This window comes from Pteropus medius, unplaced genomic scaffold (assembly GCF_902729225.1).
Source record: "Pteropus medius unplaced genomic scaffold, Ma_sr-lr_union100, whole genome shotgun sequence".
In the NCBI taxonomy this organism is placed as follows: domain Eukaryota; kingdom Metazoa; phylum Chordata; class Mammalia; order Chiroptera; family Pteropodidae; genus Pteropus; species Pteropus medius.
This window is the reverse complement of record NW_024352790.1, coordinates 1,889,413-1,904,263: the sequence shown is the minus strand read 5'-3', so window position 1 is coordinate 1,904,263 and position 14,851 is coordinate 1,889,413. Positions and strand designations below refer to the sequence as shown.

Below are 14,851 nucleotides of genomic sequence, written 5' to 3'. Positions count from 1 at the left end.
TTTACCTAGAAGTATGATTAAATATAATTAAAATACCAAAAATAAGAATATAGGTCACAGAACAGAAATGGATGTTTACTCTGTGAAACTAAAATGAACTTTGGATCTTTTTTTCTCCTTTCAACAATACAGTTGTGGTTAATTGTCCACAACCCTTGCACTATCAGTTCCTGGAGAACCACCTGTTCCCTGCCCCCACCCTCCACACACACACACGTACACACACACACACACAGAGAAAAGCAGCCAAGCTTCTGTATAACTTTTATTTGTAAATCACATATCTTAGCCTAGAGACATTTATGTTCTATATATATATATACACACACACACACACATATATATATATATATATATATATATATAATTTTTTTTTCCTACCTTACAATATTTAGACTGGCCAAAAATCAGGGAGAATGACTTTGGACTGTAGCCATGATAAAATTTTACTTAATACCTATTAAAATTCCTATGATAGGCTTTGGCATGAAGTATAGTCATCATATTTAGTTTCAAAGTCCAAATGCCAGTTTCTATTCGATAAGCACGTACCCACAGAGCAGGGCAGGACAGTTATTGTAGCTAATGACAGAAAAATACCAAGGCGGGGGCTAAGTGCCTCTCTGACAGGAGCAGGTGGTTCAGTTCCATCCTTGTCTCTTTTATCTCCTTAAGCAAGACCAGGCAAACTGGACTAACAGAGCTCTACATATTTACTCACCCTGCTAGAAACTGAATTTTCACCTTCCTCCTCCTAAAGTTTGCCCTCTTTTCTCCAATTTTTGAAAATATTTTTAAGTTCCATCTGGTTATCTGCTCTGCGACGTATGAACTGACTAGCTATGAAATTTTTATATGGAAGTTACTTATCTCATTTAACTGACCAGATGCATGGCAGTAAAATTAGGAATAAATAAAAGTCTTGCTTAGCATTTGAGAAGTAAGGAATAACCTTTATTAAAGAAAGTAGGAGAAAGAATTTCCATATATGGTCATGTGAATTACCATTCAAATTGGGAAAGTGGGGACTAGTCACATGTTTTAAATTGATGACATAGAGAAAGGAAGGGTCTCTTTCAAGACAATAAAAAAAGAAATAGTATATAAGAGCGACTGGGAAAAAAAGGCTAAGTAGGAACAGATATGGATGCCACTTCCTTTAAAAAGTCAGCACAGAATTCATAGTCTGACATTTCCTTTACTAATGAGAGATTATTATAATAAAACAAAAAAAACAGGAAATAGTTATGCATATTATAAGTTAGTCACAGTGACGCTTGAAGAAAATATCAGGAGTAACAGTAAAAAGGAAAATGGCAAAAACGTATCCATCCATGAAAGACTAGAATGTCCTTTCCTCACCTCTTCACCTAAAATGCCCTAGTTTATCCTTCAAGTCCCAGCTCCAATGTCACTACCTCTGGGAAGCTGCTGACACTGCCAAGCAGCACCTAGTGCCTGTTTGTGCTCGCTGGCACCTCACAGGCCTCCATTTACCACCTTTTAAGGATCATTTACACTTCTGCAACCTCCTTCGTCTCTCTAAGACTATAAAGATTATAACCTGTTTTTCTGAGTATTCCTGGTGTCTGGCAAAGGAAAAAGGCATCTATCCATTTAATTAAGATCTGCTAAGATGCTTTATATAGAGGCAATCATGTGTCTGCATGTGTATTGAAGAATATATAAAAATCAATGAGACACTTCTACAAAGAAGTAGATATCCTTCTGCTAAGTGCAGATAAAATGCTTGGTTATTACATATAAAAAAACCAGGAAATTTCTGAAAAGTGGAGAGGAGAAGACAGACAGGCTAGGGACCTTAGGACCTAAGAAACAACACTGTAATGAATTCTTGAGGTTTTTTTTGTTAACTCATATATCCCAGACTTGCAGCTGAAGAAGTCAGCAATCTGGAAATGCTGAATACAGACAAAAAGAAGCCCCGGACAAGGCCTGTGCTCTCTCTAGCCAGAGAAACAGAAGAGTAGCCTAGCAAGAGAGAAAACAATAACTTCTCCACTCCAGCCAAACGCCAGAGAAAAGACCATGACCCCACCCATACCAGCAAAGGCGGAGTGGGGAACCTAGAATTCTACCCTTGCCAGGCTATAAAGAGGTGCCCCAAGTGCCTTACCAGGGTGATATTAGAGAAGGCTGAGTAGGGAACTGGTAATTTTGTCCCTACCTGGTGACAACAAAGCTCTCCATGCCACCCCTGTCCACAGCGTCAGTGGAGACCACGTTGGGGCAGTACCAGCACACCTTGTACATCCCAGCCGGGTAGGCATCAATGGAAGCCAAGAGTGGAGCTGAACTCCCACCATGTCCAGTAACAAGGGTTCCCTCTCACCCCAAGTATCAATGGAGGACATGGATTTTATAGCAGCCATCATAAAAAATGTTTCGATAAGCAATTACAAACATTCTTGAAACAAATGAAAAAATAGAAGGTCTCAGCAGAGATAAAAATTCTCAGCAAATAAAAAATACAATAACTGAAATATGTGTGTGTGTGTGTGTGTGTATACAAACACACACAATGTATGGGCTCAACAGCAGAATAGATTAGATACAGGAAGAGTGAACTTAAAGATAGAACAATAGAAATTCCTCAATTTGAACAGAGAGATAATTTAAAAAAAAATTTTTTTAGATAAAAATAATGTATAGAGTTCCAGAGATCTGAGGAACTAAAACAGAAACCAATGAAACTTTCTAAATTATTAAACAATATTTAGGTGCCTTTATGGCCTTGAGGCTGTTGAAGAATGAGTATTATATGAAGGACAAATACAAATAAATCTTCAGTGTACTAATAGGACACCTAAGTTAGACCCAGGTAGCCTGAAAGTGAATGTAGCCTTTGAAGGTTCACATGTCAGCACTAAAGGATATAGTCTATGCAGTGGAGAAATCAAGTTCATTTATCATGACCACCAAAAGATATGAAGTGATGGTAACATGTTCTCTTCAAATCTGTGGAACTTCAAAATGAACAGCTCAGTACAATATAGCTCTGCTGCTGGTGGGGTCATTTTTGTGCACAGAGGAGGAAAAATGCCACCTTGCATGTGTTGACAAGTTCTCTAAAGATTCACCAAGACAGACATTTTTAACAGTGTAAAAGAAACACTTTTAGAGCTATTTTCAACCCATGTTAATTACCAGTGAGCAGAATGGGATTTTTTTTTTTTTGGTACAAATATAGAGTAAAATTTTACAACAGGTCAATGTACTCAATTCATAGATCTTCCCTCAAAGTTTAACTTGTTAGAGTCATTAAATCTAAAAAAGCCATCATGAGAAAATAATAATACAAGATTACATATTTTGGCTTTTGAAGACTTCAGAAACATTTTGTTTCTATTAACTTTTTTTAAAATTAAAACTAATATACATGAAATTCAAAAATCGCTTCTAAAAAAATCAAGAATTATTTTTAAATTCTTGTGAAGAAACTAGTGTAACATGGATTATTCCAATCCTATTCATTAGTCTAGTGTTTGCCGGCTCCATAAAAGTTTATCGATGATAATAAGGTTCAAATATCTGGTGTCCACAGGTTATTTCTGCCCTTAAGAGAAGTAGAAGAGCAGTTTTAGGTTTGGTCTGTCTTTATTCCTGAATTTGAACAATTCTTACACATTTGAACAATGTGCGATATTCAACAGGAACACTTTCCTATTGCTCTGCTGAGGCCACCAGTTTCCCTGAGATGGTCACATGTCACAGAGGATCCCCAGTTCTAACTCTGGGTGACACTTTCCAAACAATGCAATAGTATGAATAAGAGGACTGTATAAAATAGAAGGTTCTTTCAAAAAGATTTATAGTGTGTTTTGGAATAAAAAAATTATCAGTCTTCTTGGTTAAAGGTTGGCAAGTGTGTTTTCAATTTTAAAATGTCTGAAATTGGCTCTTTTCTTTCTTGATAGAAGCTGAGTCCAGTGATATGTTCAACATCCGTGATCCGAGCTCTGTGCAACTTCAACAACTCTTCAACCCATGAGGATTCATGCTTCCCATGCTATGAGGGTGTAAAATAAAGAAGAAAGTCACTGGAGAACCAGCAGTTCACTTTCCCTACAAGCTCTCCATCTCTCTCATTTTAATCAGCTATGACATTTTAGCTCCCAAATGGCAGATGTCATAAGATTTGCCAGGCATAATCCCTGCTCTTGAGTAACTCACCATCTAATATACCATATGCATGTTTATTAAATTAGATGTATCAAATTTGGTGAAAGAAAAGTATACCTGGAGCAGATGTCCATTTATTGCATTGGTGCAAGAAACTTCAATTTCATGGGGTTAAAAGTGGAAAACAGAAGCAACATGGGATGGTAGAAAAAAGCATGGGAATTAGCATAAAGAAACTTGGATTCAAGTTCTGGTTGTACCATCACCCTACCAAGTAAACTGAAGCAAGTTATTTAATATCTGAATCCTGATTCTTTTACCTGCACCCTCCTTACTGGGTTGTCTTGAGGATCCAATGTAACGACATGTGCATATGCACTATACAAACACTAGTTCTCATCATAGTTATATGCATAGTTGCAGTGAAGAAAGGGGTCCGGGGTGGTAAAACAATTTCACTTCTAGTGAGATTGTTAAGTCTTAGCTAATATAAGATTAGAAAAGAATTAAAGGCACATGACCTGGCACATGGAAGCAGAGGTGGTAGCAGAGGCAGGTAATAGAGATAGAAATCATACATCCATGTGTTAGTATAAATAAATATCTACTGGAGAAGGCCAGATTAGGAAAGTGTCCACTGGTTGGTGAGCTATGATTGTACTTCAATAATGTTTCTTGTACCCTTGGGACATTATTAGTAGAAAATGATAAATATAGACTTGTCACATAAAAGAGGAACAGACCAATAATTTCCATTTTCCCATTAGCCTCCAAATTATCTACCACTCAATACTACTGCTCCACTGTCTTCTTCTCTGTAGCTGTCTTCACCCTGGCTTTCTGAGAAATAGCCCTGACTCAGTAGACCCCTTGGCCAGAAGATATTTGCTATCTGTTCCAATATTTACAGAAATAGATAAAAAGTGTACATAAGGCATGTTTCTTCAGGTCAACATCCAGCTGACTCTTAGTCACTACTTTCAGAAATGAAACAGAAGTAAATATGTGTGATATACCTTCAAATAATCCTCTCCTTGGTTGAAGGCCAATACTTAGTATCTTCTGGGCACAATGTTATTATAAAATTTGATAAAATATTTGTATTGAAGATATCTGTACAATAGTTTTTGGAATGGTAGAGATGGATAAGGAACTCAACACCTAACTCGGCATTTAATATCATTTGGTCAATGAGATGTAAGCATAAGCCTGTTGCTGCCTTCTTTTGGGGGTCAGGGACCACAATTCAGATATAATATTTAGAGAAGTACAAGCCATCTTTAGGCCAAACGGGCCATATGCTAAGAATACTGGAACAGAATGACAGAAAAGGTCCTAGTCCCTAAGAGTGCTGCTGACCAATGTACTGTACCAAGACTATCTACCTCCGGACTTTCTGTGACCTGAGGAACCCCTTACTTTCTCAAGTACCTGGGTTCTCTGTTATTTGCTGCAGAACACAACACTGATAACTTTAATGAAAATTCAATCTCTCAAGGAAGATAAAGCAATGAAGAAGGAAACACTTGGTATGTGTCCAACAGGAGCCACAATATTAACAGTAGGAAATGTTAGATGCTCAACAGGCATCCGAATAGTTAAAATCTTGCTATTCTGCACTTAATTCTGAAGAAAAGGAAAAAAATAACTTAATGAGAAATGTGTTCTATGCGGACTGGTCAATTAATTCTGAAATAGAAACAAAGAGGCGCATCCTCACTGATGTTAATGAATAATACATAGAAAGACTTCTAGATCGGGGACGGCAAATGGGTCACTGTATTCCATCTACTCCTGGGCCCACCACAGAGACCACTGTGTGTTTTGTTCACTGTTGTGTCCTCAGTAACCTAGACTACCTAGCAAGAAATATCTATTAAAGGAAAGAACAGCTGGCTCTAAGAAAAGATAAAAGAATCAATGGCTGGCTCCTAAAATGGATAAAAGAATGAATGAAGGGATAAATAAATGAGTGATCACAGCACTCTTTCCTGCCAAGCTGACTGGGCCTCAAGATTCTTTTGACTATAAGACTCCAGGTGTCAAGTTCCAAGACCCCTGCTATTTGCCAACTTAGGTTTCGACTTACTTTGTATAACTTCAGTGAACAACAACAACAAAAAAGACAAAGCAAAAAACAAAAAAACAAAAAACTAGGAAATCTAGTAAGTACTCTAAAAGAAAAACTTTTCACTTACCATAAGGAAAAACTTAAAAATTGCTAAAATTTTAACGAAGTCTTGATGGTCAAAGACTATAGTTTGGACTTTTAAAATTCTGAGCAAATAAGATAAAATAAAACAATCATTTCCAAACACTGGAATGATAATAGAATAAGAAAAGATAATTAGGGACAAACATGATTTTTATAATAAAGTGATATATAGAAAATTAATTTGAAATGCTTTCTAATCACAACAAAAAGACTAATTTCTAATAGTACTGATGCTTTTAGAATTATAAACCCAGACTTGAGACAAGAGTAAATTCATACTTCAAAAATTTAGTCACTAAACCATATGAAGTCACTAAACCAAATTTAGTCACTAAACCAAATTTAGTCACTAAACCATATGAAGTCACTAAGTTTTTACATTTTGATCTGATTCTTAGTGTTTCTAACAGACAAGAGTGGTCTTTTCTGAAGATTTGTCATCTTAGAGAATCAAATTTAAGACCATCCTATGATTTCAAAGTACACGTATATTCAAGTTATACTTTCTCCCACAGAAATTTTAGAGGTAAGACACAAACTAAAACTTATATTTATATTTTCAATGTTTAAGGTAAATTAGCAAAGGCTACTTACCACACAACTCTCACTGTTATCAGTCCTGTGAGGCAAAATGAAAGCTAAGGTATCTAAATTTTCACACTGTAAGGGAGTCTGTGATGTATTTTTACAACTTGTTAGTACAATGAAGAAGTGAGTTGGAATCAGAATTTCTTGATTACGGATCAGTCTGCTGTTTCTGTAAAATATAGCAATATTCGCCTTAAGAAAGAAATAACTAGTTTCTTTTTAATGAATACTTCAGTTAAGCATTTTTAATACATCTAAAAATAAAATTCATTCAAATAATCAATTGTATTATAAGAAGTTAGTAATCATAATACCTCAATATATTCTGCCAGACTGAAAGAATTATAAGACAGTTATATAAACACAATCCAAAGAATTTTTATTCTCTATAGAAATTTAATAAACTGTTAAATTTTTAAAAATTCTACCTTAGCACACTAGAACTGAGACAATAAAGAAAATAATAATGTTTTTGAATACTTACAACCAACATTCTAACACATTATTCATAGTCTATTAAACTCTGGGTAGTTGTGGACAGACAATGTACGGAGAGAAAACTGGTTTGGGATTCTTTTTATTCCATCTCCTTCAGGGAAGCCACATTGCTGTGAATTCTTTGTTTTAACTGAATTTTCTTTCCTAGCCCAATAACTTTTTTTTTTTTTAATTGCAGCATATTCTTAAAGACGTCCCAACTAACACTTTTGCCTCATCTTAATTCTCCTATTTCCTTTGGTCTCAAAGCTAGGTTTGTTTGCTTGTTTTTTCAGCATCTTTCAAAATTTAAGGTAGTGAGATCATTGTTTTCAAACATAATTTTATGTAGTACCATAATATATAAAACCTTAAAACAGAGAGCTCTGGTTGAAGCTATGAATGGGAAAGGTATAAAGCTCTTTAATTTACCCATTCTACTGCTGTGACTTATGAGACAGTTACGTGGGACCCTTATGCCTCAAGGAATATAGTAAAAAAAAAAATAAAGTGATTTTACAAACTAATGTAGTCACAGATGTATATGTGTATAAATAGTAATCCCCAAGTCAGCCTGGGAGATAAATTCTCAGAAAGGGGCTGAATTTTAACGGAGGTTTCAGTCCCTTTTTCTTGTAGCCTTAATAGCAAAATTGCTTCAAAAAATCTTATAATTACTGTTTTAATAAAGATCAACCATTTTCTAAACTCATCTTCTTTATAAAAACAGCACCACTGATGGTTTTTTCAAGATGGTCACTTTATCATTTCCCTTCAGCCAGGCTTGGGTAAAAGTTGTGTCATTTACCCAAGGCCTACACTTGGACACTATAGCTTTATAAATCTGTTGACTCCTTGGCTCAAGATACCTCTAGCCACATATAGTTCTTTATCTTCTAACTAGCAGTATGTTAATTAAAATAGTATTTTAGCCACACGTAAAGATTTTAAACATTGATGTTACCTTCTGAACACATAGCAGAGTTCAGTATTTAATCTAAGCTCAAGAATTACTCCTCTGAGCTGAGCGGTAGAGAAACACTACTTCTTTCATCTAAAAAAATATTTTATTGAACACTGAGCAAAACATAAAAACTAATCAGATATTTAAAGGGGCTTCCAGCGTAATCAGAAATGTCGCATATATAAACCTGAATAGTATTAGAAAAGGTTGTCTTGACTCATCTGGATGGCAATCTCACTTGATAGGTGTTGTTAAGAGTAAATGAAATATGTTCTTACTGCTTCAGAGTCTCCGAGGAATCGTAACGTCCATCATAATCAGAGTCGAATACGGGACCGCTGACAACATTGACCCCATTTCTTTCTACAGCATACCTTTGCAGTAGGGTACCATGAAAGTATCGCCATATAACTGAAACAAGAAACAAGACAGCATAGTTTAGAAAGAACAAGAAGTCATGCTCTCATGTGAAATAAATCAATGCCATGATTCAAAATTAGCATTTGTAATAATTAGAGATTAAGTCTAGTTTGGTTTCGGTCATAGTGTGAGGCCAAACATTCATTGTTCAGCTTTGGCCTTTGCAAGGACTATATAACAAAGTTGACTTGAATTCTATTTCGGACATCTCTGAACATGTATATCACCATGAACTTGTGGTCACATCTCATCATTAAGCATTAAAAAAAAAAAAAATCACAAACAGAAACAAGGGGCAGGTTATTCAGAGTTATTGTTAATATCTGAATATTCTGTTTGAAATAGTCACAAGTATTCTAGATAGAGAGTAAAAATTTCCTTGGATGCTCTATGTTTTAAAATCTCATGTGTCACTTGAAGTAGAAATGTATATTTATTCTTATAAGAGCCAAATGCTGCAATAATTAATAATGGTATAAAATCTGTTCATTTTAAGATCAAAAACAACTATCAGAAACTTGAAATAGTTAAATAGAAAACAGACTGAAAGTTGATGTTAGTAGACTATATTAGCTAGATAACTTAGAACATAACATATTTTTTCCACAAAAAATGTTTATAAACATTTAAATACAAAGCAGTATAATAAATATTGTCAATCAAATCTATAAGAATGTATTGAATATTTAGTCATTTAATTTAGAGCATCAGTCTTACATATAAATTATACCTATAATATACAGAAATTCATTGAAATTATGAGATAAAGGGTTAAAATTTTTTACCTTGAAAACTCTGGTACATTGGCACTATATTAGTAGTAAGCAATGCTTCAGAATATATTTTACTTGAACCTTTATTTAAAAGTTCTACAAAGAAAATAAAAAGGACAACTATTTCATTCACAAATAACATTAGAAATTATACTTTCTCATGGGGGGAATTTTAAAAAAATTAGCTGAGTGCTATCCTAAACCCGTAAAACTTTCCCAGGTATTGGTTCGAGGAGATACATTATGTGTTTGGTCCAGTCCCTTAACAAAATAATCATTTAGATCTTTTCTTCTTCAAGATAAATTTACCAAAGACAAAAACTTTAATAAGCAGGGCCCCAAATTAAACATATTCAAATTTTATGTTATTTGCCTTATTTCAAGTAAAGTATATATTGTGTTTAAAATATTCTTTCCTTAAACTCTTTCACAGTGAAAAACGAGAATATCTGGCTTCAGAACAACACCTACTACCCAGAAAAAAACATCACAGGATGTCTGCTTGGAAATGCTGCACAAGGCTTCTTTGTATGGATTTTCGGCTTGGGCTTCATCTATTTTTATAATGCAATAGCCAAGTTCTGACTTCAGACACCCACTCTGGCGACTGGACTAGATATTTGAGCACCTGGAGCCTTCTGATTTTTGCCTTTTTAGGGCAGTCTGAATACATGTTCTCATTAACATATAAATTTGCCACTTTAAAAACAGAACATTTAACTTCAAAAAAATAAATAAATAAATAAAGTCATTCCCTAGGGGCTCGTATTGGTGAAAGAACAGGCACATTTAAGTTCTACCTTTACCTAATTCTTTGACAAATTACATTTTTCTTTTTAAACAACAAAATGACATTCCTTCCTAATAACTCTGATGCATCCATCTGACTTCGCTGAGTTTTCTCAAATTCTGTTTAAAAGAAATGCAGAAAACTGAAGAATGTCCTATCTACAGTGTCTGGGTTAAGTCAACTATTCTTCAAACAAAAGTTAAAAGTTTTCTAAAACTCAAATTTTAGACCTAGCTTTAAAATTTGCCCCAGTAGTTATATTTCTTATTCATAATTTTCATCCATAAATAAACGAAATGATGTACATTGCCCCATAAAAAGAAAAAGAAAAGGAAGAAAGAGGATAAGAGAAAGGGAAGGTCAGAAAGGAAGAAACTTACGTGGTGGGGAGAGGAACCCATAACTCAGTTTAGAATTATTTTTATAAAATGAACATTTATGGACAGGACTAAGAGAAATTCGAAGATCCTGGTAAAGGCAGTTGGAAAAGTCTCCTGTAGAGAAATTGTCCTGAAGAACACAATGAAAAGAACCATTAAGTATCAAGTGCACAGAAGAAAAGACAGCTTTGTAAATAGTTAAAGGTGAACTGCATCATAGAATTTTGGCTCTGTAGTTGTCTGCTCATTGTCTTTCACCTTTTTTCCATTTTTCTACTAGTGTATTCAACTTTTTTTTTCTAACTGAAGTTCAAAGCTCTTTACAGTATTAAGAATATTAATCATTTGTCATGTGTGTAACTTTTTTCTAATATGTTGTATTAATTTTGTTAATTTTTTTTCACTCAATTTCACACTTTTATATAGGGAATTGCTGAGTTTTAGAGATCTGAGACTATCTTCCATACTGAACTACACAACTAAAAGTTTGTAGGGGAGGGGAGTAAAAAAAGACAATGAATAGCAATATAATATGAAAACCTAGGGAGTAGTGATGACTCCCAATTTTTGCAGCTTTAATTACATAAGAAAACTGAAAATTCAAACAATCAAAATACCATAATTGAGGTACTAAACAACAATAAATAGGATGGGACCTACGAAAACTGTGTAGCATGCTGTATATTACAAAGTCAAGTAAAAAAAGTGTTTACTGTTTTTTTTTTAATTAAGTTTATTGGGGTAACATTGGTTAATACAACTGTTTGAATATAGTCTGAAATTTTTTAAAATCAAGTTTAAGGTAGAAATTTTATGCAAATATGTGAATGTGTATGTATACTGTATATATATATTTTTTAAATGCAGAAATTACATATATATATACATAATATATATATCACTATCTTTTTATTTAACAATCTCAGTGATGTTAACAATAGTTTTGTTTTTTAAATGACTCAACCTAGTGCTCTAAAATCCTCTTTCTATCCCTTAAGGGCACCCTATAGCTTGCCAGACACTTTCAGTTTCTGAAAATCTAGTTAGTCTAGTTTAAAACTTCAACTCCATGTATGGCTTGCCAAAAACTTTCAGTTTCTGAAAAGCTGGTCAGTCTAGTTTAAAACTTCAATTCTTATATGGTGCAAAGTGAATACTAGATTTATTGGGGAGATCACTTCGCAAGTTATATAAATGCCTAACCACTATGCTATACGCCTGAAACTAATAATAATATTGAATGTCAACTGTAATTGAAAAAAAACAAACAAACTTTGATTCCATGTAAGATCTAAATCTCATCAACTCCCTTCGTTCTCTTTTTCAAAGCCTATTTCCTTTATCATTTCTCTTCCACCAAAGCACCCAGAAGGCAGGGAGTGAGGAAAATGGTGGTCTTATTCTGGGATACTTCCCCTCACTCCTTTCAAGGCCTAACTCCTCTGGTCTGGGGGTGAACAGGATCCCAGCCTCTCTCTGGTTTGGTCTGGGAGCTTTCCTATAGATGGTGTACGCAGTGAGGTTACTGAACTTTAATGGCCTTCCCCACCAGTGAGAATCCCCTAGAAGTTGGGCAGTTGAGGGACATCCTTGTGCTCACATACTACATATTTGGAGATGAATAACTGTAACTGACTGTAAAACTCATTTCACGAGAATCATAAAATATTTAAACCAAAAAAAAAAAAAAAAAGCCAAAGGAGAAGACTTTACTGCACACCCCTCATTTCACAGAAAAATAAATATGCTCTGAGTCTCAAAGTCACAAGCTAGTTAGTGGCAGAGCTGGAACCTAATGTTTCTGACTCCCCATTCAGTGATCATCTAATTTGGGAACTGATTATAGAGCCAAAATTAACAGTGAGAAACTATGCTCCCAATGTTTTGCTTAATGATAATTTGAAATTACCACACATAGCTAAAGGGGTAACAAATACTTGCATTTCTGTCCACGGTGTAGGATGCCCAAAGGGGCATTTGGATGTCATGACTGTAGCCACTCACAAACCGGTGCTGGTAGAGAAGACAGACAGTGCTGTTCTGGAGAACTCTGGGTCTTCCATAGGGTAGAGTGCCACGTCTTACAACCTTCTCTTGGGTTACAGGGGGAAAATGGAAACGAACTACCATTTAAACATCGTGATGTGCATTATATCATAACATATATGATACACTCATCTAATTCTTTCCTCTATTTCACCCTACTGAAAAATTATTTTAACTATAAAAAAAAACTAATTACAAAGAGAAGAACGATAAATAATTAAGGAAACAAATGTGATTTATTTTTGCCTATAGATTCTGAAAAAGCAATGTAATATGAAGATATCACAAGAGACACACACTACATGAAATTGCTAGAAATTTCAGCAATTAGGACTTAAATGATATTACTAAATTTCTTTAACATCATTTGAATTACTTTATTCTTCAAACTGTACTCCAGAAAGAAAAGTTTCTGAATGATATTGCACTTGGAAAGTTCAGAACTGAAATTATAAGATTAAACTGAATGAAACAATACTAGTATGGACCATTTATTGCCCTTTTTCCCAAGTGCTGGGTTCTTTGTAGACATTATCTCATTTAATTCTCATATTGCCCTATGAATTAAGGTTATATGCCCATTTTAAAGATGAGAAAATAAGTTTATAGGAACTAAATCCTTCCAAGGACATACGTTCCTAAACTCATATTCAAACCCCAATCTACTCTGTTTCCAAAGTGTCATTCTTCACCACAACATTTTGCCACCTTGGGGTCATCAAAGATTTCTCTAATCTGAACATTTACAGAGATTTTATACAAATTCAAGTCAGGAACACTGCAGAATTCATCTTTTTATTCCAGAAGGAAAAAATTGTGAGACGAGTAACTTAATCTATCGGAGACTCTATCAAAGGGACACTGAACATCTAGGTCACAAATGACAAATTTCATCAGGTGTCTGCAAATTCTTAATTTTCATTCAAAACTTATGAAAAAATAACTTTAAAAAAGCAATTTATACTATCTCATAATTAATTAAAAACCAGTGAGATAGACAATTAACAGGTTATTTTAAATGGAAATTGGAAAATTTATTATAAGCCTATGAAAATCTTTAAAATCTCAAAACTCCTCTACTATGTTCGTAAAGAGTGATTCAGCTTCCAATAAATATATTACAAGCTGTTTACACTGTAAATATTCCTTCTTGCCTTATGAGTAACAGTCTAGACTGTCAAGCAAAGAAAATTGTGTTTCATCAGGTGGTCCTCCACTACTCCTTTTATTTTATTGGTTATTCTCAAAAATGCCCCCAAACCAATTCTCTGTGGTTCACGCTGTTGAGAAAAAGCCTTCTTCAACATTTCAAATTCAAGCGTAAACATGCCTTACCTTCTGCCATGGTCAGATTCAACTGTGTCTGAAAATCCATGACTGGAAAAATCTAAAAAGTTAATAATGCTATTTTTAAGGAATGACAGACATGTTTTAATTTGTAACAAACAACTTCTACAGCTTAATTATACTATTGTAGAACACAGATAAAATTTAAAACCAACTTGTAAAAGTCATTTTTTTGATGAAGTTGCAAAAATATAAAATTATTAGCATAAGCACACTATTAATTGAAAAATGAGAATAGCTTCTTTATAATTCTTATAGTTTTTCTACAATCCTAAAACAAAAAAGAAAGCATAAAATCAACTACTCCCCAAATTTCTATCATTATGGATCCTATCAATTTTGTTCATAACTTGTCACGAATCTTCATCTTTTTACAATAACTATAAGCAACAGTGTCATATATCTGTTTTGTACCAAAAAATGATATCCACCCCCTGCCAAAATTTAAAATAGGTTGCGATGTATTTTAGAGAAGGAATATTGTGACTGGTTTATAACCAAGACCTCACTGCTAGGGTAACAGCATAAATTCTATGATTCAGGATGCTCCGGGACTCAGCTAGACTTCTCCCAACCTGAAAGTCAAGTCACGGCACCCAGGGATAAAAATAGAGGCAAAAATGCAAAAAAACAAGGTAGAGGAAAAAAAAAAAAGAAAAGTCTGCATGTGTCACTAGAACTAAAAATAAATATTATGTTTACTCTCGC

At 34.2% G+C, this 14,851-nt stretch overlaps 1 protein-coding gene across 1 annotated transcript in view; it reads right to left on the bottom strand.

Moving 5' to 3' along the window:
• Nucleotides 1–932: 932 nt before the first annotated feature.
• The window catches only part of ENPP1 (ectonucleotide pyrophosphatase/phosphodiesterase 1), a 57,926-nt gene continuing 44,007 nt past the window's right edge, over nucleotides 933–14,851 (bottom strand). Inside the window, exons 19-25 of the mRNA XM_039849951.1 lie at nucleotides 14,132–14,183; nucleotides 12,692–12,843; nucleotides 10,751–10,880; nucleotides 9,593–9,676; nucleotides 8,666–8,798; nucleotides 6,953–7,115; nucleotides 933–4,030 (exon numbers count right to left, since the gene is read on the bottom strand). Of these exons, the coding sequence (XP_039705885.1) occupies nucleotides 3,860–4,030; nucleotides 6,953–7,115; nucleotides 8,666–8,798; nucleotides 9,593–9,676; nucleotides 10,751–10,880; nucleotides 12,692–12,843; nucleotides 14,132–14,183 (885 nt within the window). The 3' untranslated portion in view covers nucleotides 933–3,859. The remainder of the gene's footprint in view (nucleotides 4,031–6,952; nucleotides 7,116–8,665; nucleotides 8,799–9,592; nucleotides 9,677–10,750; nucleotides 10,881–12,691; nucleotides 12,844–14,131; nucleotides 14,184–14,851) is intronic.